This window comes from Polypterus senegalus, chromosome 2, assembly GCF_016835505.1.
Source record: "Polypterus senegalus isolate Bchr_013 chromosome 2, ASM1683550v1, whole genome shotgun sequence".
In the NCBI taxonomy this organism is placed as follows: Eukaryota; Metazoa; Chordata; class Cladistia; order Polypteriformes; family Polypteridae; genus Polypterus; species Polypterus senegalus.
In genome coordinates this window covers 27,684,784-27,707,259 of record NC_053155.1, presented here as the reverse complement: position 1 = coordinate 27,707,259, position 22,476 = coordinate 27,684,784, and the positions used below count along the sequence as shown (strand labels likewise).

At 42.7% G+C, this 22,476-nt stretch overlaps 1 protein-coding gene across 3 annotated transcripts in view; it reads right to left on the bottom strand.

The window, feature by feature from the left end:
• The window catches only part of LOC120522832 (neural cell adhesion molecule 2-like), a 1,092,848-nt gene that overhangs the window by 570,486 nt on the left and 499,886 nt on the right, over positions 1-22,476 (bottom strand). For all 3 annotated transcript variants that reach the window (XM_039743520.1, XM_039743521.1, XM_039743522.1), the window contains exon 2: positions 8,882-8,953. In XM_039743520.1, the coding sequence (XP_039599454.1) occupies positions 8,882-8,953 (72 nt within the window). The remainder of the gene's footprint in view (positions 1-8,881; positions 8,954-22,476) is intronic.

Here is a 22,476-nt window from a genome sequence, read left to right as displayed (position 1 = left end):
TGTGAGGCTGGTGAGGGGCAGCTTAAGGACACCGTCTCCGTAGAGGCCTATGCTGGTGATGCACCGCGGAACTCTGAGCCACTTTTTAATATAGGCTGTGACTCCTCTTTCCAGCTTCTCTACTATTGAGATGGGGACCTCATAAACTGAAAGGGGCCACAATGCCCGGGGTAGGAGACCAAACTGGAAGCACCAGATCTTTATTTTCCCAGGTACAGTAGCTGGGTGCTGTCAATGGACCGTAGACCAGCATTAATGTCCTTGCACAGCTGTTTCACCTGTTCTCTGTCTTTCAGGCTTGCATCGTAGCACCTTCCGAGGTTCTTTACAGGCTGTTCCGATGCTGTGGGGATTAGCTCATCTCCGATGAAGAACCTCTGGTCATCAAGCACTCCCTTCACCACTGAGATGCTGTGCAACTTAGATGGCTTTATCTTCATCCTGACCCAACTGATATTCTCCTCCAGTTTTCTGAGCAATCTCCTGACACATGGGACGGTGGTAGTTAGGGCGGTAATGTCATCTATGTAGGCTCTGAGGGGACTGACTCGTTGCCCCGCCCCCCAAGGCCCATTTTGAGGCTTGAATGATGATCTCCATTGCCATGGTAAACTCCAAGGGAGAGACTGTGCATCCATCCATGATGCCTACCTCCAAGCACTGCCATGAAGTTGTAAATTCCGGAGCTGAAAAACAGAACTGCAAGTCCTGAAAGTAGGCTTTAACCAAAGTTGTGATGGTGTCTGGGATGTTGAAGAAGCTGAACGCAGACCAAAGGAGCTTGTGGGGCACAGAGCCAAAGGCATTAGTGAGGTCCAAAAAGATTACATGGAAGTCCCTTTTCTCCAGCTTTGCCATTTGGATCTGGTGCTAGATCATGCTAGCATGTTCTAGACACCCAGAGAAGCCCGATATCCCCGCCTTCTGAACAGATGTGTTCAAAGTATTCATTTCTGCTTAGATACTCGGCCATCCTCCGTGCAATGACACTGAAGAAGACTTTATCCTCCACATTAAGCAGGGAGATTGGATGGAACTGGCTGATGTTCCTTTTCCTTTGGGATCAAGACTCCACCTGCCCTACACCACACTTTGGGGATGGTTCTCTTCTGCCATAATGTTCTCATGAGCTCCAAAGAAACCTACAAACATCGGGTGCATTCTTGTACACTTTGAACGGGACTCCACTCTGTTCTCGCCCGATGGAATATCTTCTGAACCTCTTTCCATGTTGGAGGGTCAATCTCAAATTGATGTACTGTGGGGTTGATTGGTGGAATATCTGAGGGGATGGCCAGGTGTTCATAGTGCCTTGGATCAAAGTGTGTTGTTCTCAAGTGCTCCTCCAGGTCGTTCTTTGTTGTTTTTAGAACTCCACTTTTTTCCTTGGTGAATAGAGTCTTTAGGAATTTGAAGGGATATTTGTAGAACTGAATTCTTGTTTGTTCTTTCTTCCTTCTTCATTTCTGTAGATTCTGTGCTCTATGGAGGGACGCCAGACGGATTTTAATGTCAGTTTGGAGAGTACTTATGCCCTCCTTTTCCACTCCAATGGCCTTCTTCCAAAGATTTTTAAATCTTCTCCTTTCTTGAATGAGACGCTTGATTTCCTGTTGCCTCCTGGAAACTGTTGGGATTGGGGCCTGCTTAGCACCTTTTGGTTCTTGTATTCTGAAGCGTTCTGCCCCGTACTGATAAATAATGTCTCCCATTCTCTCCAGCTTCTTATCCACTGTGCCTTGAAGTTGCTCGAGGGTCAAGGTCGCACCTGAGAGTCTGCGATTTTAGAAAATAAAATCACAACCCATCTGTTGAAACTCAAATCGAGAAAGTCATTTTAGGCATTCACGATGATTTAGCCTTTGGTATTTCAGCCTTGAAATCTGTTTCATGTATTTATTCTAGTTGTTATATTTTACTTGGTGACATCTTGTGCTATTGCTGTGTTGTTGTTTTTTTTTTGTCTTGCCATCTCCTTCACTCATAGCTGGTCATGCGATCGATGCCGGCAGTACGTGTGACATTATTCCTTCAGCTATTAAAGAGGACACTGTAGTATAGATGATGTCCACAGTTTTAGAAAATAAAATAGCAAAAGTGAAATTCATATGTTAATGGAATAACATATTATTATTAAAATCAATTCATGTGCGGGACAGCATGGTGGCCCACTGGTAGCGCTGCTGTCTCACAGATAGGAGACCCGTGTGGGTTCGCCTCCCGGGTCCTCCCTGTGTGGAGTTTGCATGTTCTCCCCATGTCTGCGTGGGTTTCCTCCCACAGTCCAAAGACATGCAGGTTAGGTGCATCGATCCTATAAATTGTCCCTGGTGTGTGTGTGCCCTGCGGTAGACTGGTGCCCTGCCCGGGATTTGTACCTGACTTGTGCCCTGTGTTGGCTGGGGTTGGCTCCAACAGACCCCCGTGACCCTGTAGTTAGGATATAGCAGGTTGGATAATGGATGGATGGATTCATGTGCTGATGTAAAAGACACTATAAGATAGATAGATAGATAGATAGATAGATAGATAGATAGATAGATAGATAGATAGATAGATAGATAGATAGATAGAGTGTTTGAAAGGCACTATATAACAGATAGATAGATAGATAGATAGATAGATAGATAGATAGATAGATAGATAGATAGATAGATAGATAGATAGATAGATAGAGTGTTTGAAAGGCACTATATAACAGATAGATGTTTTGTGAAATTCATGTTATTTAGGGAAAGCAACATTAGGCAGTCAGGTTTATTTAGCCTTTGATTTTTGTTTTGCGTATTGCATTACTGGTGTTTGATTCTCTGTCCTCCTGGTTTGGGACGCCTTCTGTTTATTCAGCATTCAACAGCAAACAGGCCATTGAGCCCAACAAAGACCGATAATCCTACCCATCGAGTCACAATGGACTCCTAACATCCTGCTGTCTACCCCACTAACTGGTCATTCACTCCATGTCTATATGGTTCTTTGTGTAAAGAAAACCATCTGTAACATTTGCACAAGCTTGGCGAGTTTTCATCTGTGTTCGTTTTAAAGTAACAGTCTAGATCCATTGTATTCGCTCTCTTTGTAAATATAACCATTTCAGTCTTGTCACCTCTTAATTTACATTTGTACAAGTTCTTCACTTGTTCCTTATTGACTGCTGTCCACAGCCCTAAATGAGGCCTACGGTGTCATTGATCGCTGTCCTTGGTGCTGAATCCGCCGAGTTGTTCTTTACTCTAATGCTGCTACAGCATGTCCTCATATAATAAGGGGACCCAAACTGCACACAGTGCCCTCCAGGGGGAGCTCTTATAAAACCTGAGCACATCCTTCCTTGACTTGTGATATATAACCTCATATCCTACTAGATTTCTTGATAACAACTGTACACTGTCTGGATGTAGATAGTAATAAGCCCGTTATGACTTGTCATAAACTTTTTAAGTGTCAGACCTATATATATACATACACACACTAGCTGTCCCCCGAGGCTCCAACCACGTAGTAGTGAAACAAGACAAACTTTAAAAATCAATAAAATAATTAAAAAAAATGTTATTTGTCCTATCTGAGGGCCTATTGACAGGGGCAAGGACATATCGTTTTCTTGACCCGGGAGGAAGCAACGTAAAGCTGAATATGTGAGAAGCCTGGTGAGCTGAAATCAAGCCCTGCTAACTTGAGTGTCTGTCCCTGGGCCTTGTTAAGTGACATTGCAAAGCCAAGCTTCACCGGGAACTGTAATCTCTTGAATTGAAAGGGTGTGTCCATCGCAATTAGAGGAATGTGAGGGATTAAAACCTTCATGCTAAGGCCACATCCTGTGATGATTATCATCTCTATGATGTTGATCTAAATATGACAGATCTCAAGACGGGTACCATTGCAAAGTCTGGATGGGCTCAGGTTTCTTAAAAGGATAATTGGTGCTCCTACATTCAGGTGGCTCTGAGGCTAGGGATCTGTGCTGGTAATTGGAAGGTTGCCGGTTCCATCTATCCATTTTCCAACCCATTGAATCCGAACACAGGGTAATGGGGGTCTGCTGGAGCCAATCCCAGCCAACACAGGGCGCAAGGCAGGAACCAATCCCAGGCAGGGCGCCAAACCACCTTGCCGGTTCAAATTCCGTAAATGTCATTGGGTCCCTGAGAAAAACCCCTTTACCTGTAATTGCTCTGTTCTGTGTATGATGTCAATCTGCATACAGCCCTGCATGTAAGCCTACCAACCTGCAGGGAAAGACCTTTGTGTTGGTGGCAGAATTGGCACTCCAACCACCATAAAAAAAACCTCCCACTGTTCCACTCCATCTGAACTGGTCTGGTGCTGTGGCTGCACTCGGGTCAAAATCAGGGATCCTGAGGTGGGTTGTCATGTGGTAGGTGCAGCAATGTGCTGCATCAGCGCCTGCTCCTGACAACCAACGGCTAATTTCAGTGCTAAGCTGTGGGGCAGCATTTCAGGAGGATTAATGGAATTTAAAAAGTCTATAGGATAACGAACTGAATCGTGTTCCAAAACAGTATTTTTCGAAGTGTATGTCCGAGACAGCATGTCAAATAATTTGAGCACCGATTGATTAATTTTATGCCTCGGCCCAGAGCCTCTCTCTTGGTACTTATAAATCAGTACAGCAAGTGAACTATGATACTGAGCGAGATGAGAGAAGTCACAAAATCAACTGGAATATTCAAGCAAATTCTAGAAAAAAAACCCGATCTAAATACGTTAAGTAGTTCTCTCACGAAAAGCGGACAGACATACAGACAGACAAACGGATTATATATGTGTGTGTGTGTGTGTGTGCATGTGTATAGTGGTGGACTTCCGGGATGGGCTCATAATGGAAGGACCAGGGGAGAGAGCGAGCACAGAGCATTATCTCCCTCAGATTGTTAGGTGGCAGCCCCCCTGGGCTGCTACAGTGCCACAGATTTTCATAAAGCACACTGGGAATTGGAGTCTGTTGGGTTTTGACGGTGCTGCAGGGGCTGGGGAGCCCTACATTGTCAGGCTCCCACGTCACCCGGAAGTGCTTCTGGACTATGCTTACGGGACACCAGAAGTACCCCCCAGGTGTTACATGAAAGAAGCCCATTACCTCAACTCAGGGAGCCAAAGTCTGGAGGAAGTAGGATGAAATTTGTATGGAGGAGTAGAGGAGGCAATGACCAGGACAGAGAGAGAGAAGAAGAGGAGGAGGAGGAGAAGAAGAAGAAGGAGAAGAAGAAGAAGAAGAAGTAGCCGTATAGTGCTTGTGCTTAATTGTACTTGGGGCTGTGGTGTGAGATGCTTGCCTAAGAAGAGTTTCCCACAATAAAAGCTGTCTTGTTCATTCTACTTGTGTGTTGGGGAGCTGGAGCAGCCCCTGGTGGCCACTATATATATATATATATAGAGAGCATAGTTTTACTGTCAAACAAGTGATTCAGACTACGAATGTCATGAAAGTAATTACCCTAATCTACATGCTGTCAAATAAACAAACCACACGCCGTGGCGCAATGTTAAGAGGCTTCGCTTCTAATGCTGATGTCCGAGGTTCGATCCCCGAGAGTGGGTGCAGAGATTGTGTATGCCTGATGAGCCCAGAATTAGGGCAAAACACGTGTCGCATACTCTTTGCATTATTTGACAGTAAACTATGCAACATTCTATGATCTGCTTCTCGCAACTGAAGAGGGCACCGTGGCGGATGTTCGCTGACTTGCAGACCAACCACAAGTGTTACTTGGTAGGTAACCACCCATAGAGTCAGATTGTGATTCAGACTACGAATGGCATGAATGATATATATATATATATATATATATATATATATATATATATATATATAAAAATATAAAAGAAATGCACACACAGTAACACTCAGTCATTCATGTTGTGTGTAGATGGTATGAAGTTGTGTTCAGCTGCACTCACACCATTTCAATATAACATTGTATGTGAACTTTGTTCTTTCAATTTGTTCAGTTCTCAACAAAAGCTCTGGAAACCTTGTCTTATTTATATTTGTTCAAGGTTAATACATACACAAACACATAATATATATATATATATATATATATATATATATATATATATATATATATACATTCCAATTATGTCTTGATTATTATTGATTTCTACACAAAAATCACACTTTATCACAAGAATTGAAGAGCACTTTCCTTAATAAATATGATTTAGCAGAGGTAAATTGTAAATATTAAACATATTTACTGTCTATCTTGTTTGTAAGTGGGATAACATCAATATCTGTTAAGTAGTTTAATATAAAGTGTTATGTTCTTATTATTTTAAAATCCCAGTAATGCCGCAAGTAACAAAAATGTGATCACCACACAAGGGAGAGATATACATACAGTATTTATATTGTCAGCACCACATGGGATGGATGGGCATCTCGACTAGAGGAGGGCATGGTTCCTTACCCAGACGGGGCAGGCAAATAGTCATCCCAGCTAGGAGAGAGGAAGGAGCCAGACCAAGAAGAGATGGCCAGAAAAGATGGATGGACAGCCCATTAGATGCCACATGGGATACGTTATTTCCCCAGGACGTGTATTCATGCCCATTTGGGAACCAGTAGGGAATGCTGGGAGATGTAGTCCGGCAACACAGCCCAGCTGGGGATCATAGGCGCCGCAATTTATGGGACTACCGTATGCCCTGGAAGTATTTCCATCGGGCACAGGAAGTACTCCCGGGTCGTTAATAAAAGGGACCGCACTCCTTTATTCAGGAGAGTCGGAGCTGGGAGGACGTGGAGTAACACTTGACTGGAGGAGGGCAGCACGGTGGCAAGAGGAATTGTAGAGAGAGAAAGAGAGAAAGAGATTATTTGCACTTGTGCTTGTGTTAAGTTTTGTGAGGTATTGTGTGTAATAAACACACCATTATTTGAACCCGGCACACTCTGTGTGATGGTGTTGGGGGCTCGCCGAAGCCCGGGTCCATAACAATATATATGTCTTGTTCTATACTGTATCTGTATTGTCTCAAGTGCCACATGGAGAGGGGAAATATTGCTGGAGGAGACGGACGCCCAACTATCACAGCCTGCAGACATCAAAGAAATCTGCCTGCAGGTGCATTAAGTTGTGCTGCATAATTCATTTTCCGATTAGACTAATGAAAGTCACGTCCCAATGACTTTAAAATCAGGCAATTTATTCTGATCGAAACACGAGGAAGGATTGCATGGAATATTTTTATATCAATAATACTGTAATGGAACATTGATTTCAAAATGAAGCTCAGCATGACCTTAGCCATAAATGTTTTTTTTTTTACTAAAATATATTTACACATTTTTTTTTTCCTTTGTACAGCTCCATGAGCCGGAGCCTGAGAAAACACAAATGGGCATGAAGATGGCAACTAAATTCCACAGCATCCCAAGCAAAAAAGAAAATACACAAAATGGTGACAAAATAAGGCCATTAGAATAACAACTGGAATAAAGCACAAGTACTAAGGTGTCCAGGGTACTAAATAAATTATTAATGAGAGCTGGACACATAACAGCAGCACAGGGATGAAGAGAATAAGATGAAGGCCGACGACCACTCACTGCTTTTGGCTTGCAAAAGAGAACAACAACAAAGGGATTAAATGAACGTCTTGTCAGCTTTGTCCAGTTACTCTGAAGGCTCTGCGTCCACCAAATGACCCAAAGCCTCCCACCTCCAGGAGGGTCCAGTCGGTGACGCTACAGGGTATCAAAGTGGAATAATAATTGACGTGCGTGAAGCGGGCTGATGACGTCACTCAGCATTAGGCGGCGCTGCCCTTCAGCGCCACACTGGGTTCACTGGACTCACCCCTCGGTCTGTCCTCCTGGTAAAGGGGACCTACCAACATCCTGAGCCAGACAAATGGATGGCTTGGGCCTGAAACTTTGTTGCATTTCATTTTATGAAAATTTCCTTTTGTTTGTCAAAAAGTTCACCGTCATGGTGGCACCAACTCTTTAGAACTTCTCTGTATTTCATGTTACATACTTAACAATGGACAATAATTATGAAAAGACAACGCATACAGTAGGTACATACTAAGGAGTCCTAAATTACAGATAACTGTGAAAAGGCTATATAGATACATTGTATATATATATATATATATATATATATATATATATATATATATATAAACACACACACATACATACAGTATACAGTATATATGTATATATATGTATATATAAATAACACAAACTCACATGTGAATATACTATACAATATTAATGAAAATAAAAAATTCATATGAGAGACACTATATAATAATTAGGTATTAAAGCTAGTATAGCATATCATAAAACATATTATTATTAAAATTAATTCATGTGCTGATGTAAAAGACACTATACAATAGATAGATAGATAGATAGATAGATAGATAGATAGATATGAAAGGCACTATATGATAGATAGATAGATAGATAGATAGATAGATAGATAGATAGATAGATAGATAGATAGATAGATAGATAGATAGATAAAAAGGTACTATATAATAGATAGATAGATAGATAGATAGATAGATAGATAGATAGATAGATAGAAATGAAAGGCACTATATAATAGATAGATAGATAGATAGATAGATAGATAGATAGATAGATAGATAGATAGATAGATAGATAGATAAAAAGGTACTATATAATAGATAGATAGATAGATAGATAGATAGATAGATAGATAGATAGATAGATAGATAGATAGATAGATATGAAAGGCACTATATAATAATAGATAGATAGATAGATAGATAGATAGATAGATAGATAGATAGATAGATAGATGTTTTTCTTCTTTAAGTGTACATCTCAATAGCCCAATAATTTCTTCTTCTTCTTTTTAGTCTCTAATTTCCTTACCTGTGCATGTGAAGAATTTCGACTCCCCAACGCTCAGTTCCACTTTGTTCAGTGTAATCGTCACTTGAAGTGCTAAGGGAATAACAAAAAAGAAATAGCGTCAGGTGGTCAGCAAATAACCATTTCCTTTATCGTCCCTCACAGATGCAGTAACAGTGATGTCCCAGCCAGTGCGCCCCATGAACCCCATCAGTCAGAAGAGCCTGAATTGCTGCGTTCTGCGGTCTTTTTCTCTTCTTAAATTTCTCCGTCTCCCCTAACATGGCTTGATGTTTTAGAGCTGCTGATTTATTTTTTCTCATTCCTCCATCCATCCATTTTCTAACCTGCTTTCCAAGTACAGTCCTGCATTAAGCTTCTCCTCATTGTGACCACAGTAAGATAACCCTAGACAGGGTGGGGTGCCATGCCAGACCATCAGAGTCCTAATACAGATTCACCAATGAACCAAAGCACATGTTTAGGGATGTGGGACGAAAATGAGAGGACCTGCAGGAGAAGCCACAAAGACACAGGGAGGACAAGCAGGTGGGCTGGTCGCACATTCTCACTCCGTTTGCCAGTCTGCCCACACACAATGAACCATAAGATCTACTGTGGTCCAGCCGGGCCACTCTCTTCTTCTCTGTCCTCAGACTGTCTCTCTCTCTCACACACACACACACACACACCAATGACTGTTATTACTGGTACAATACAGAATCACCATTAAAGTAACACAATTTATGGGATGTCTAATACAAATAGAATGTGTGGGGAAAAATCTACACAGACCTTGGGTTGATTTTCCGGTTATTTTGAAGAAATGTTTCCACTCTCCTGACAAAGGCACACTAGGCTCAAAGGCAAAATCAAGCATGGATGGTCTGCCTGTCTATCACACAACATCTCGTCATTCATTTAAAACGACTCTTGAAAATGGGCTGCTTTGCAAAGCATCTTGGGATGCTTAGCTTAGCTTAGATCTCTTGTCACGTTGCTCTCATGCTGGATATCTGCAGCTGAGTGGACCTGCTCATCTATTGTGCGGCCTCTAATGGTCCCCTGGGTTAAGAGTGGATGCCAATTAAAGCATAATTACCCTTATCATCATCATCTTCGTCATAATTCCAGCAATATATTCTCAGCCCGATTTAAACCAATAATATTAGTAGTAGTCATCATCAATCTAATAATATATTCTCAATCCCACTTCTTCTAATTCAGAATTTCTGGGGAGCTGGATCCCATGAAGGCAGCACTGAAACAAGGCAGGAACCAAACCTTTGATGAGACACCAGTAGACTGTAGTGCCCACCTTTGCACACGTCCATGTTCCATGTTGATCTCAAATGTAAATCTATGGTAATGGTGAAGTAGTATTTGGGTTATGATCTGCTAAGTCCTAATTAACTTCTACTAGAACTCATTAAAGAGTTACAAGCTGAGAATCCCATTTAATCACATAATAGTAATATTAGTCATCATCATCATTCTAAAGGTATATTCTTAATGCTACATACTCAAGCCTTAATAAAATTAATGATAATCACCATTATTATTCTAATAATATGTTCTCCATATGATTTAATCCAATGTTAATATTGTTAGTGAAGATGATCATCATCATTCTAATAATACATTCTCAATCCCACTTAATCTAATTCAGAATTGTGGAGAGCTCAATCCTATGCTGACAGCTCTAAAATAAGAGTGAACCACAAGAGGGCGCTCCAGATGCCCAAAATGGACACAAGTAGGCACCAGGCGCAAATTCAAGGACAACACATGTCATTTTCAATAGGAATACTTCCCAAACCATGCCCACAAGCAGCACAGTACACAGCGCCGCCTTTCATTCTTTCATCCCTCTTTCCACCTCTACTCCTCCCTAGCGAGCTTCATCCTTTTCCTCCCAACTCTTGCCTCGAATGAAGGCAGGTGGCTTCTTGTATGCCACACCTGGGAGTGCTCCAGGGAGGTCTGGAATCACTCCCAGGTGACGAGAAACCCCCACATATCAGGCTCTACCATCTCTGCAGCTGCCCTCATGGAATCCAAAAGGGCTGCATCAAACTCCAACTCCCAGCATGCCCTGCAAGAATCTGTGAATGCACTAATGCTCTTCTCCTACAGATCTCCAGAAGGGAAACCCCTCGCCCGGCTCCTCCACAGAGTCCACTTCCTGTTCTGACATCACTTCCTGCAACCTTTAAAGACACACCTCTTCCTCGCTCCTCCTTATAAAAGCCCAGCAGATCCCTTTCCCTGACAGTCCTATATTGGACTCCTCTCTGTCTTTGTTACTATTTTGTTTATTTTTTGCTGAGCTTAGATTTCAAGTATACAAGGTGGAACCCCAAACCTTTTCATGTCTCCCTTGTCTCCTCTTTTCCATTTTCTACTACATGAACTGGAGGCAACAAAAGGTTACACAGATACGTAGGAGGATCTTTTAGGCAGAGCCATCCATCACCAGGGTAGTTAGCCAATCACACGTCTGTAATATCACGAGATCCAGAATTACATGGGAATTTTTAGCATAAATAACAGCCTGTCTGAGACACCGGTGAGCAACATCGAAAAAAAAAAAAAAGAAGAGAGATAGGTCAGAGAAGAGATGCCCTTTCAGGTGGCGTTAGGAGAATGAAACTCAGTGCAACTGCTAAATCTAAAAGCTGCCCGGGACGACATCCCTTTTTGACATTGCTGCTAATATTCAGTGAGGTTTCAAAAGTTAAAAAATATATATATATACAAATTGTAAAAATATAACCAAAGTGACCTCACAAGGGAGGGGATTACCTAATTTCAGCAGGTTTCACTCCCTCTGCCCAAAGAAATCTTACTACGGCGCATTGTTCAACAATGGTGGAGCGTCCATGTTCAGTTGACATTGCCTTCACCTAAACTAGCAGCAAACCTCTGCACCCTGTGTGTTCATTCTACCCATAAGCCATTGTGGGCGAGCATGTTGTATTGCTTCAGCTTCTAACTATTGTGGTTACCATGTCATTTTCCAATCGTCTTTACTTTGTGATTCACCTTTTGTCACACATGTGTGCATGGGCGCCAGTCAAAGTCCTTAGCTGAATATGGTGTGCCGACACAGCCGTCGACTGGATGCACTAATGTTCTTCTCCTACAGATCCCCAGAAGGGAAATCCCTCTAACCCTCTTCCGGCTCCTCCACAGCCTCCACTTCCTGCTCAACAATCACAGATGAGGGGCTGTCCTGTTATCCAGGTTACAGCTCCCCCTTATGGAAACTGCTGTCTCTGCACCTCAATAGGAGTAAGTTCACTACAAATAAGAAAATCTTCAAGATAATATAGGAGCACCTGCAGTGGCCAGCTTGGCCACATCTATCTATCTATCCATCTATTATATAGTGCCTTTATATCTATCTATTTATTATATAGTGCCTTTCATATCTATCTATCTATTATATAGTGCCTTTATATCTATCTATTTATTATATAGTGCCTTTCATATCTATCTATCTATCTATCTATTATATAGTGCCTTTCATCTCTATCTATCTATCTATCTATCTGTTATATAGTGCCTTTCATATCTATCTATCTATTATATAGTGCCATTCATCTCTATCTATCTATCTATCTATCTGTTATATAGTGCCTTTCATATTTATCTATCTATCTATTATATAGTGCCTTTCATATCTATCTATCTATTATATAGTGCCTTTCATATCTATCTATCTATCTCCATACGTCCCTCCCTGTATTATATGGCTGTAATTTCGATATCTGTGAAGTGATTGTCAAATTCCATCTCTTTTCAAGCAGCCAGAGTGCCCACAAGTCCATCTCCATTCCTCTTTAAATTCCATCACGTCACATGGCCGAGTCTGCATGCCCTAAGGTGTTGGCCAATCGCCCGTCACTCTGCAGCCATCGTTCAAGGTGACAGGTGACAAAGCGCACGCACACAAGTAAAGTGACAAGTTCTGAAGGTGGCCTCCATGTCAGAATGAAGTGCTTGACTACTCTTGGCCACCATTAAGCACCTTGTCACCTCAGGCTGGGAGTGGCATGTGCCGGAGGGTCAGGAAGGAAGGTAAGAAAGTGACGGCAACACAAGAAGACGGCTCTGCTCGGTGCCACTGACTTACACGGTTTCTCTTTTCTTAGACTTGTTCATTCATTTCATTTTGATTCATTTTTTTTTATTTGTTAAAGTGGCTGGCGCAATTCACAAAGCCCGACAGGACGGATACCAGACTCAGATCCTGGTGGGCCACGGCAGCCACTTTCTTCATCAGTTTGCACCCCGGTACTTTTTGTTTGAATTGACTTGCTTTTTAACGCTTTGTTTGATATTCTCTTAGCTGAGATGCTGTAGGACACAGTGGGCACTGCCCGCTTCACTAAGCTTTTGGTGGGACGCAGGGCCTGTTAAGACAGCGTAGAGGCTGAAACCCTGCTGCACCCCCCCTCAACCATGCACTTCTAAGTGAATGAATGGCTGACATTTTGGCCAGCCCTGTGCTTCATCTGATAACGACGATGCAAATCAGAGCTGAGGGCTTTTAGACAAAAACACACCGCAGGCGGACGTTCATTTTAGGCTTATAACTAACTTAACTTTGGATGGTTGTGGTGGACAAAATGAGACCACCTAGAGGGCGCTGTATCTGAAACTAGGAGGGACCTCCACCAACCCACCAGAGGCAACACCTCCAATCAAAAGTAGCTGCGTCCATCTTTGCCATCTCACTAGGGGGCGCTAAAGGCTGACGATCTGTTCTCACAAACACTCACCCTGAAGCTGCTCCACATACAGCCTTGGAGCTTGAGACCCCCCTGAAACCCCTCTAAGACCTCCTCACCCTCTGCCATTACTTTGTGGGGTGTTTATTCTGGCATTATTTATTTATTTGTTATTATTGTATCATCTCTTTATATTATTTGTCTTGTGTCCTCGAGTGTTGTCAGCCATACATGACCTGCCTGCCTCTCTCCAGCTGGACAACTGTAAAGCCACTTTTGCCCACCCCTCTATGTAGAAACCATGAGCTTCATTTCATCCCAAGCAGAGTTTCCAGAAGCTTCCGGCTGGCCACTTGAATCCGTCACTCAGTCTTCTCTAACCAAATTCCTTAACAACAAGTACAGTTCCAAATTTACCAAAAGGTGAACTCCTGGCACTACCCATGCTGTGCCCTCAAATCAGCAGGGGCGCCGCAGTGGTACTCTGATTGGCCAAATTAAGATCCTTATATCATTATGAGAGTTCCCCTAAAAGTGCCCCGTCTCCCCCCCACCTAACCGGTGCTTATACCCGTGTGTTAGTCCACAGACAGTCATTAAATTGGATGGAGTGGACCCCCAGAGAGGTGAGTCACAGCCGGAGACCAGCATCGCGTTCAGATTATCGACATCACTATGGCTTCTAAATACCCACCGGACGATCCAAAAACTGAGTTGGCCGATTTGATGCCCGTCGTGTCAGTAGACCTGCTAATTACGCATTGATGCGCTCCAAGCTGTACGACTGGAGAGGCTTTGATGCCCTGCTGACCTGGAAACTCTAAAACTAAATTCACTTTGTCAAGGGGTTGAGGTTTAGTCTGATGTGTTTGGTCCTTAATCCGGATCCCCAGTGACGCTCAACAGGAAATGAACGATTGTGGCCATGTTCAGAACAAACGCTTCCCTCATTTTATCAAGTGAATCATCTTAGCGCAAACTCGACGGACGGCTCATCGGTCTCGGCCCCCTCAAGGCAGACACAGGCCGCCTCATTTTGACGCCCAAGAAGCACGTCCTGTTTTCGTCTTGTTGGTGTAGCAGATCTCTACCACTTTACGACGCGTAGGATTTGTGACAGCAGAGATGAGATAGCCGCCGAGTCAAAGTCTGCAAGCGCTCCGTGAGGTGCCACTCTGGCACCCACTCTCGTTCTCTGCCACTTGATTAACTAAGTGCGCCAGTCGTGGTTTTTCTTTGTCTGCCCCTCCGTGTATCGCCCAGTGATTCTTCACAGGTTGGTAACCAGTGCCCTGGCACTCACTGTAATAGAGAGGGGGTCACCTGAGGGCACGGCAGCCCAACAGTTCCAGAAGTTTCTAAAAAACTCCTACCACCTAGAAGTTGAGTTTTGAGGCTGAGGCTTAAAACGTTCAGGGGGAGCCTAAGTGGCTGAAGAGCGAAAGGCCTGATAATGGAGGCGAAAAGGACAAAAACGGCAAGAGTAGAGGCTTATCATAGTGTTAGGAATTACACAAGGCCGGCTGACTGACAGACTGGGGGGGCAACTTCGGTGCTGTTAGACCCCCAGGTCTCTGCTTTCATTCTGAAACTTTGCTTCTCTTTAACTTCCCCCCATTCTTTATTCATTTTTATCTTTATTGTTATAATAATTGAACACCTTTACCAAGTACTTTGAATACTCCTGGGCATTCGCTTTGAGTTAAATGACAACTCAGCACCACCATCTAAAAACCACTGGTGGCGCAGTGCTCAGTGCTTCTGGCTGCTCATCGATGGGGGGGGGGCCTCGATTGTACTAAGCAGGCTGTTACGCTAATTGGAGGCAAAGACTCGAGGCTTCAGCTCGCTCGTCACACTATTTCTTAATCCTTTCAAGGCTTCGTACACAAAGACAAGATTCACCGAGTGACAGAACACGTTCATTTTGGGAACAACGTTTACTTTTACCTTTCAGAACTGGTACGCGTTTACCAAGGGGGAGTGACGCAGCACTTCACCTGCCTGAGCTACTGACGACTGACACTGACTCCTCTTAAATGGAAACAGTTCAATGTGCGCCACCTGCGTCACGCGGTCGACTCACAAACGGCAAGAAGACTTTTAGAAATGGGAGGGGCAAAGAACAGGTGGTCTGAGAATGGGGGTGAGGGCGGCAGAGCCACCTGGCAGGGGACGGTCGGGGTCACTGAGGAAGGCAGTTGGGCAGTAAAGTGCTGTCCACCTACGCTGCTCTGACCCTGAACTAGAGCCACGAGACAACAGAAGAGGGTCAGCGTTATCACTTGGACAGAATACAGTCAAAGTCTTACTGGTATATAATGTAACATAATATCACAGGAAGACTTGACGTCATTTTAATAATCAGTTCTTTTAATAAAGTAAAGTCCTCACTACACTGTCCACCCGCATGACTCTGCTGCCTGACCGATGGCACAATAGGACAGAATACAACACAAGGCCATTGAGTCATTATTGTCACTTGTGCAGAATACAATGACATTCTCATTTACTGTATAATATATCATATATACAGTATAATATTATTATAAATGATTATAATATAATATAATATAATATAATATAATATAATATAATATAATATAATATAATATAATATAATATATTTACAGGGCGGCACGGTGGCGCAGTGGTAGCGCTGCTGCCTCGCAGTTAGAAGACCCAGGTTCACTTCCCGGGTCCTCCCTGCGTGGAGTTTGCATGTTCTCCCCGTGTCTGCATGGGTTTCCTCCGGGTGCTCCGGTTTCCTCCCACAATCCAAAGACATGCAGGTTAGGTGGATTGGCGATTCTGAAGTGGCCCTAGTGTGTGCTTGGGGTGTGGGTGTGTTTGTGTGTGTCCTGCGGTGGGTTGGCACCCTGCTCAGGATTGGTTCCTGCCTTGTGCCCTGTGTTGGCTGGGATTGGCTCCAGCAGACCCCCGTGACCCTGTATTCGGATTCAGCGGGTTAGAAAATGGATGGATGGACGGATATATTTACAAAATCCTAACTAAGCCTAAAAGTGCAATGATGACATTTTATGTCATGCTTTAAATCAGGCTTATTTTAAAACCTACATACCGTATATATTTGGTATTCATTCTTTAATGTGATATTGTTAGATTTTCAGATTCTTATTCCGTTTTTAAATTATAAACAAAAATATCAAGAACTCACGGCCCGCGAGACGAGACTTTGTGCCAAGAGGTTTAACCACGTCCGGGGCCGGAAATAAAAGACAAAGAGTAGGACAGCTGCTGTACAGGCTTTTAAATGTTCAAAGTGCCGTACGAGATTCAGATCACACGGCACGGCAGCAGCAGCAAACCAGCAGCTGATCGAGCAAAGAGGAGGTAAAAAAAAAAAAAACTGTGTTTCCCATCGTGTTACCGTGTTATAAGAGGGGGTTTCGGAGGAGCGACTGTGTCTCCTTGGGGTGCATTCAACCCCCCTCTTCACAACAAGAGTAGCAGAGAAATGACGTGACTGGCACATAGCGCCGGCCGGGGGGGTTGGCGAGCAAAGTGAGCAGGGGGCAATCCCCCTAATAATATAATATAATATAATATAATATAATATAATATAATATAATATAATATAATATAATATAATATAATATAATATAATAGTGACCACCACTGCGCTACCCCAAACCTCAGCCATAACAGCACTCCTCACAGTTCCAGGATCAAATAAACTCTTGTATTGTAAATTAGTTACCAAAGGAGCAAAAATAACCAACCACAACTGCACCTACAACAAGTGTCTGTCTCCCTCTCTCTTCACTCCTTCTGCTCTTCCTTTGAGTGTCGCCCACTGCCTCCAGACTCCGATCTTATGATATGATGGGGGCTCCTTTTCAAGCCCGACCAGGGAGTGCTTCCGGTGCCACCGTGTTATCTTCTTGGAAACACTTCTAGAGCAGGGAGTATGGATCACAAAAAGGGTTGCACTTTTGGTCTCCCAAGCATCCTTGTGAGTGTCCAAACTGGGATGCTCCCAGAGGACCACTGCCACATGCTGTATGGGGGATGGCACTATTCTGAACCTTTGAGTTCTGCTGGTCCATCCATTCTATTACTCCAGCCTGGCACAGAGTTGTCACTTTGTCTAGCTTGTTGACCCATCTGCCCTTCAGCTCTGGGCTCCCACCTGGGTAAGAAACTATCTTGCCTCCTGATGCCTGTTCTCAATCTCGTACATCCACAAATAATATAATATAATATACACTGTGTGCACAATGAGTATTTTGACCATATCATCATTTTTATGCGTATATTCCAACTCCAAGCTGTATTAACTTGAATGCTTATTGGATTTAAGCACGTCAGGTGATGTGTATTTGTGTAATGAGGGAGGGTGTGGCCTAAGGAGATCAACACCCTATATCAAGGTGTGCAGAATTATTAGGCAGCTAGTTTTCCTCGGGCAAAACGGGCCAAAAAGAGATTTAACTGACTCTGAAAAGTCAAAAATTGTAAAAAGTCTTTCAGAGGGATGCAGCACTTTTGGAATTGCTAAGATATTGGTGTGTGATCACAGAACCATCAAACATTTTGTTGCAAATAGTCAACAGGGTCGCAAGAAACGTGTTGAGAACAAAAGACGCAAATTAGCTGCCAAAGATTTGAGAAGAATCAAACGTGAAGCTACCAGGAACCCATTATCCTCCAGTACTTTCATATTCCAGAGCTGCAACCTACCTGGAGTGCCCAGAAGTACAAGGTGTTCAGTGCTCAAAGACATGGCCAAGGTAAGGAGGGCTGAAACCCAACCACCACTGAACAAGAAACATAAGTTGAAACGTCAAAACTGGGTCAAGAAATATCTGAAGACAGATTTTTTTCAAAGGTTTTATGGACCGATGAGATGAGAGTGACTCTTGATGGACCAGATGGATGGACCTGTGGATCAGTAATGTGGAGGTGGGGTACTGGTATGAGCTGGTATTTTTAAAGATGAGCTAGTTGGACCTTTTTGCATTGAAGATGAACTCAAAATCAACTCCCAAACCTACTGCCAGTTTTTCGAAGACACTTTCTTCAAACAGTGATACAGGAAAAAGACCATGATTTTTATGCAGGCCAATGCTCCATCACTTGCATCGAAGTTCTCCACTGCGTGGCCAGCCAGTAAAGGCCTTAAAGATGAAGGAATAATGACATGGCCCCTTCCTCATCTGACCTAAACCCTATCGAGAACTTGTGGGCACTTCTTAAACGCTAGATTTACGGGGGAGAAAAACAATACACCTCTCTGAAGAGTGTCTGGGAGGCTGTAGTCACTGCTCCACAAAAAGCTGATCGTCAACAGATCAAGAAACTGACAGACTCCATGAATGGAAAGGCTTATGACTGTTATTGGAAAGAAGGGTGGCTATATTGGTCATTGATTGATTGGTTTATTTTTTTTGAAATGTCAGAGATGTTTATTTGTAAATTTTGAGGTGTTTGTTTATTATTCTCACTATAACAGATGAAAATAAACAAGTGAGATGGGAACATTTTCATTTTTCCTTTAGTTGCATAATAAATCTGCACACTAATAGTTGCCTAATAATTGTGCGCACATATGTATTCCCCTGATGATGTTCACACTCACATTTCCGTTGTCAAACATTCAGGTTTCAGGTTTATTAACATTTTGGGTTGACTGATAGCACTGTGTTTGTTCCATATTAAAATTAATCCTCAAAAATACAACTTGTCTAATAATTCTGCACTCCCTGTAATATAATATAATATAATAAAAGGCAACGCCCTAACTGACTGACTGACTCACTCACTATCTGACTCACTGACTCACTCACTCACTAATTCTCCAACTTCCCGTGTAGGTAGAAGGCTGAAATTTGGCAGGCTCATTCCTTACAGCTTACTTACAAAAGTTGGGCAGGTTTCATTTCGAAATTCTACATGTAACGGTCATAACGGTTGACAACGTTTGCCATGTTGAACTTTCTTATTTATAGCCCCATCTTCACGAAATTTGATAGTTGGCTTCCCTGCGCTAACCAAAACCGATGTACATACTTATTTTGGTGAAGTTTCCAACGTCACTAATTCTCCAACTTCCCGTGTAGGCAAAAGGCTGAAATTTGGTACTTATTTCGGTGGTATGATGCCACTGTCGGCCGCCATATTGAACCTTTCAATGGTCTTTGTTACTTATGGGCCCATCTTCAAGAAATTTGGTACGCGGGTTCCCAACGCTAACTGAATCCTACTTTCGTACATATATACATCCATAGCTTGCAGCTCGGTCACCGTGTGAGGCGGCGTTGGGTCCCCCATCCAAACGCCTCCCACGTTGTTGGCTGCCTGCCTATATAAGGCCGTCCGTCGCTCCAGTCTCTATATTCACTTCCTTGCTTCGCCACGGGATTCATGTCTCCCTGCTGATAACTACAGCCTTTATATTTATTCCATGGCTTCTACATTGTTTTATTGTTCATTTATTACGATTATAGTTATTGTGTAGGTATTTTAGACTTACTTTACATTGTTCAGGTACCCATTTCCTTTATCCTTCCAACCGTACCCCCATTAACATGTCTATCGAGGTGATCACCATCGATCAAAGAACTGTCACTTACCGAGTGGTTTCCATGCCCGGAGATGGCGCCTACCTTTTCCATTCTCTGTGTTACATATTGCACGGCCATATCAGGCTCACTCTTGATATCTGGAGGAACATTGTGTCTTATGTATTGAATGACTGGGACAGGTTCAAGGTGTGGACTGATAACGGTACAGGAGATAATTATACTACACAGGAGCACTACAAGAGTGAAATAATTAAGCCCTTCACCTATGGTTCTGCATGTGAGTTGATGGCTGCCGCTGAATTGTTCGGTTCTTGCTTTCAAGTGTACCGAAATGACCAAATATTTTACACCTTTTGACAACCGCCAATGCCTCTTAAACATCTTAGATTCACAGGTGACGATTTCAGTAGTGGACACTTTGATGTTTATGAATGTTTAAACTCTCAAAAGTTATCGATGAAACCGGTTGTATGCTTACAACGCTTGACAGATTCCGAATGTCACTTCAATACAAGTCCTACAAATACTGTCGTAATTGAAACAAACCATGAAACTCAAACCGATTATGACAGCAGCAATCCAAGCTGTGAGATTTGAAACAAGATTACTGTTCAAATGGCCAACTGTACGTTGCATTCTCAAGAGTAAGCTCAGCGCACAGCTTGGTCATATTACAACCGGAGGGCCGAACTCACAACGTGGCATACAAAGAGATCCTTAACAAATAATTATTGGTATATTTTCCCTCAGTTTAAAAAGGTTTAATTTTCTTCTTAATAAAAATTTTAAGGCAGTACTTTGCCGCTGTGAAGCGCGGATATTTTGCTAGTATAATATAATGGAAGGGCTTCATCCAATTTAACTAACTAACTCATTAATGTTATTATGGCAAGGACTGTCCTGCCCTCCTGCGCTGGTGTGTTGGTATATCAGAGCCAGAAGAGAATCAAACAGAATCAAGCAGACTAGGACAGGCGTACAGGGTCATTATTATCATGTGGAGAGTCCAGGGAAATTCTTACCTGCATGACGTAATCAAGAAGTCTAATCTAATCTACTATAATGGAAGCACTTGATTTCATTTTACTAAATGATTAGTTGACTTAATTATGGCAATAAAGGCAGAGCAAGCAGAGTAGAAGTTTCAGGTACTGTCTTGTGGCAAAGGTGGCATCCTAAGAGAGTGCCAGGTTTAAAGTCACTGAGCTCTTCAGTTTGACCCAGCGTTTCTCAACCTTTGAGTATTTGCCACACGAGTTTTCATAACAGTTTTAATTGTGCCCCCCCCTAACATTTTTTTGAAATGTAGATGCATATTTTATTATACCTACTTAGCTTTTAGCGACATTTATCTAACTCTATATTTATTGTTCTAGTATCAGAATGTAGTGTAAGTTAATTTGTTTTGGTTTCAACAGATGTTTTTTTCATATTTTTGATTCTTGTTTTCTTTTTTTCACATCTTCGCGTCCCCCTTTTTATTACTTCACGCCCCCCTAGGGGTCACGCCCCACAGGTTGAGAACCACTGAGTTGACCCATTCTACTGCTAACAGAGACTGCATGGCTGTGTGGTCGAGTGTATGAACCTGTTAACATATAAACACCTGAGCTTAGCCATTTGGAGGGGCATCCACATACCAGCTGTGCTACTCGGCAAAGACAGGTTGGAATCTAAGCAACCAATGCAGACCTCAGCTTTAACATTTCTAGTGCACCATGCAGCAAATATGTCTCTGTTGTATGCCATTTGGTATGGGGTTCAGAAAAGCAGTGTAACGGTTTGTGATGCGCCATTTAGTGGAGTGACAAATAACAATGCATTTTATTATTGCAAATGTCTTGTACAAATACCATGTTTTGGAAAGACAGAGACATAGCAACCAGATAGACAAATGGACATTTATCATTGTATTAAGGTTGGTAAACAGTCTATATATACATGTTATATACACATCCTGGGTCCTCCCTGCATGGAGGTTGCATGTTCTCCCCGTGTCTGCGTGGGTTTCCTCCTGGTGCTCCTATTTCCTCCCACAGTCCAAAGACATGCAAGTTAGGTGTATTGGCAATTTTAAATTGTCCCCAGTGTGTGCTTGGTATGTGTGGGTGCACGCCCTGTGGTGAGCTGGCGCCCTGCCCGGGGTTTGTTTCCTGCTTTGTGCCCTCTTTTGGCTGGGATTGACTCCAGCAGACCCCCGTAACCCTGTAGTTAGGATATAGCGGGTTGGATAATGGATAGATAGATAGATAGATAGATAGATAGATAGATAGATAGATAGATAGATAGATAGATAGATAGATAGATATGAAAGGCACTATATGATAGATAG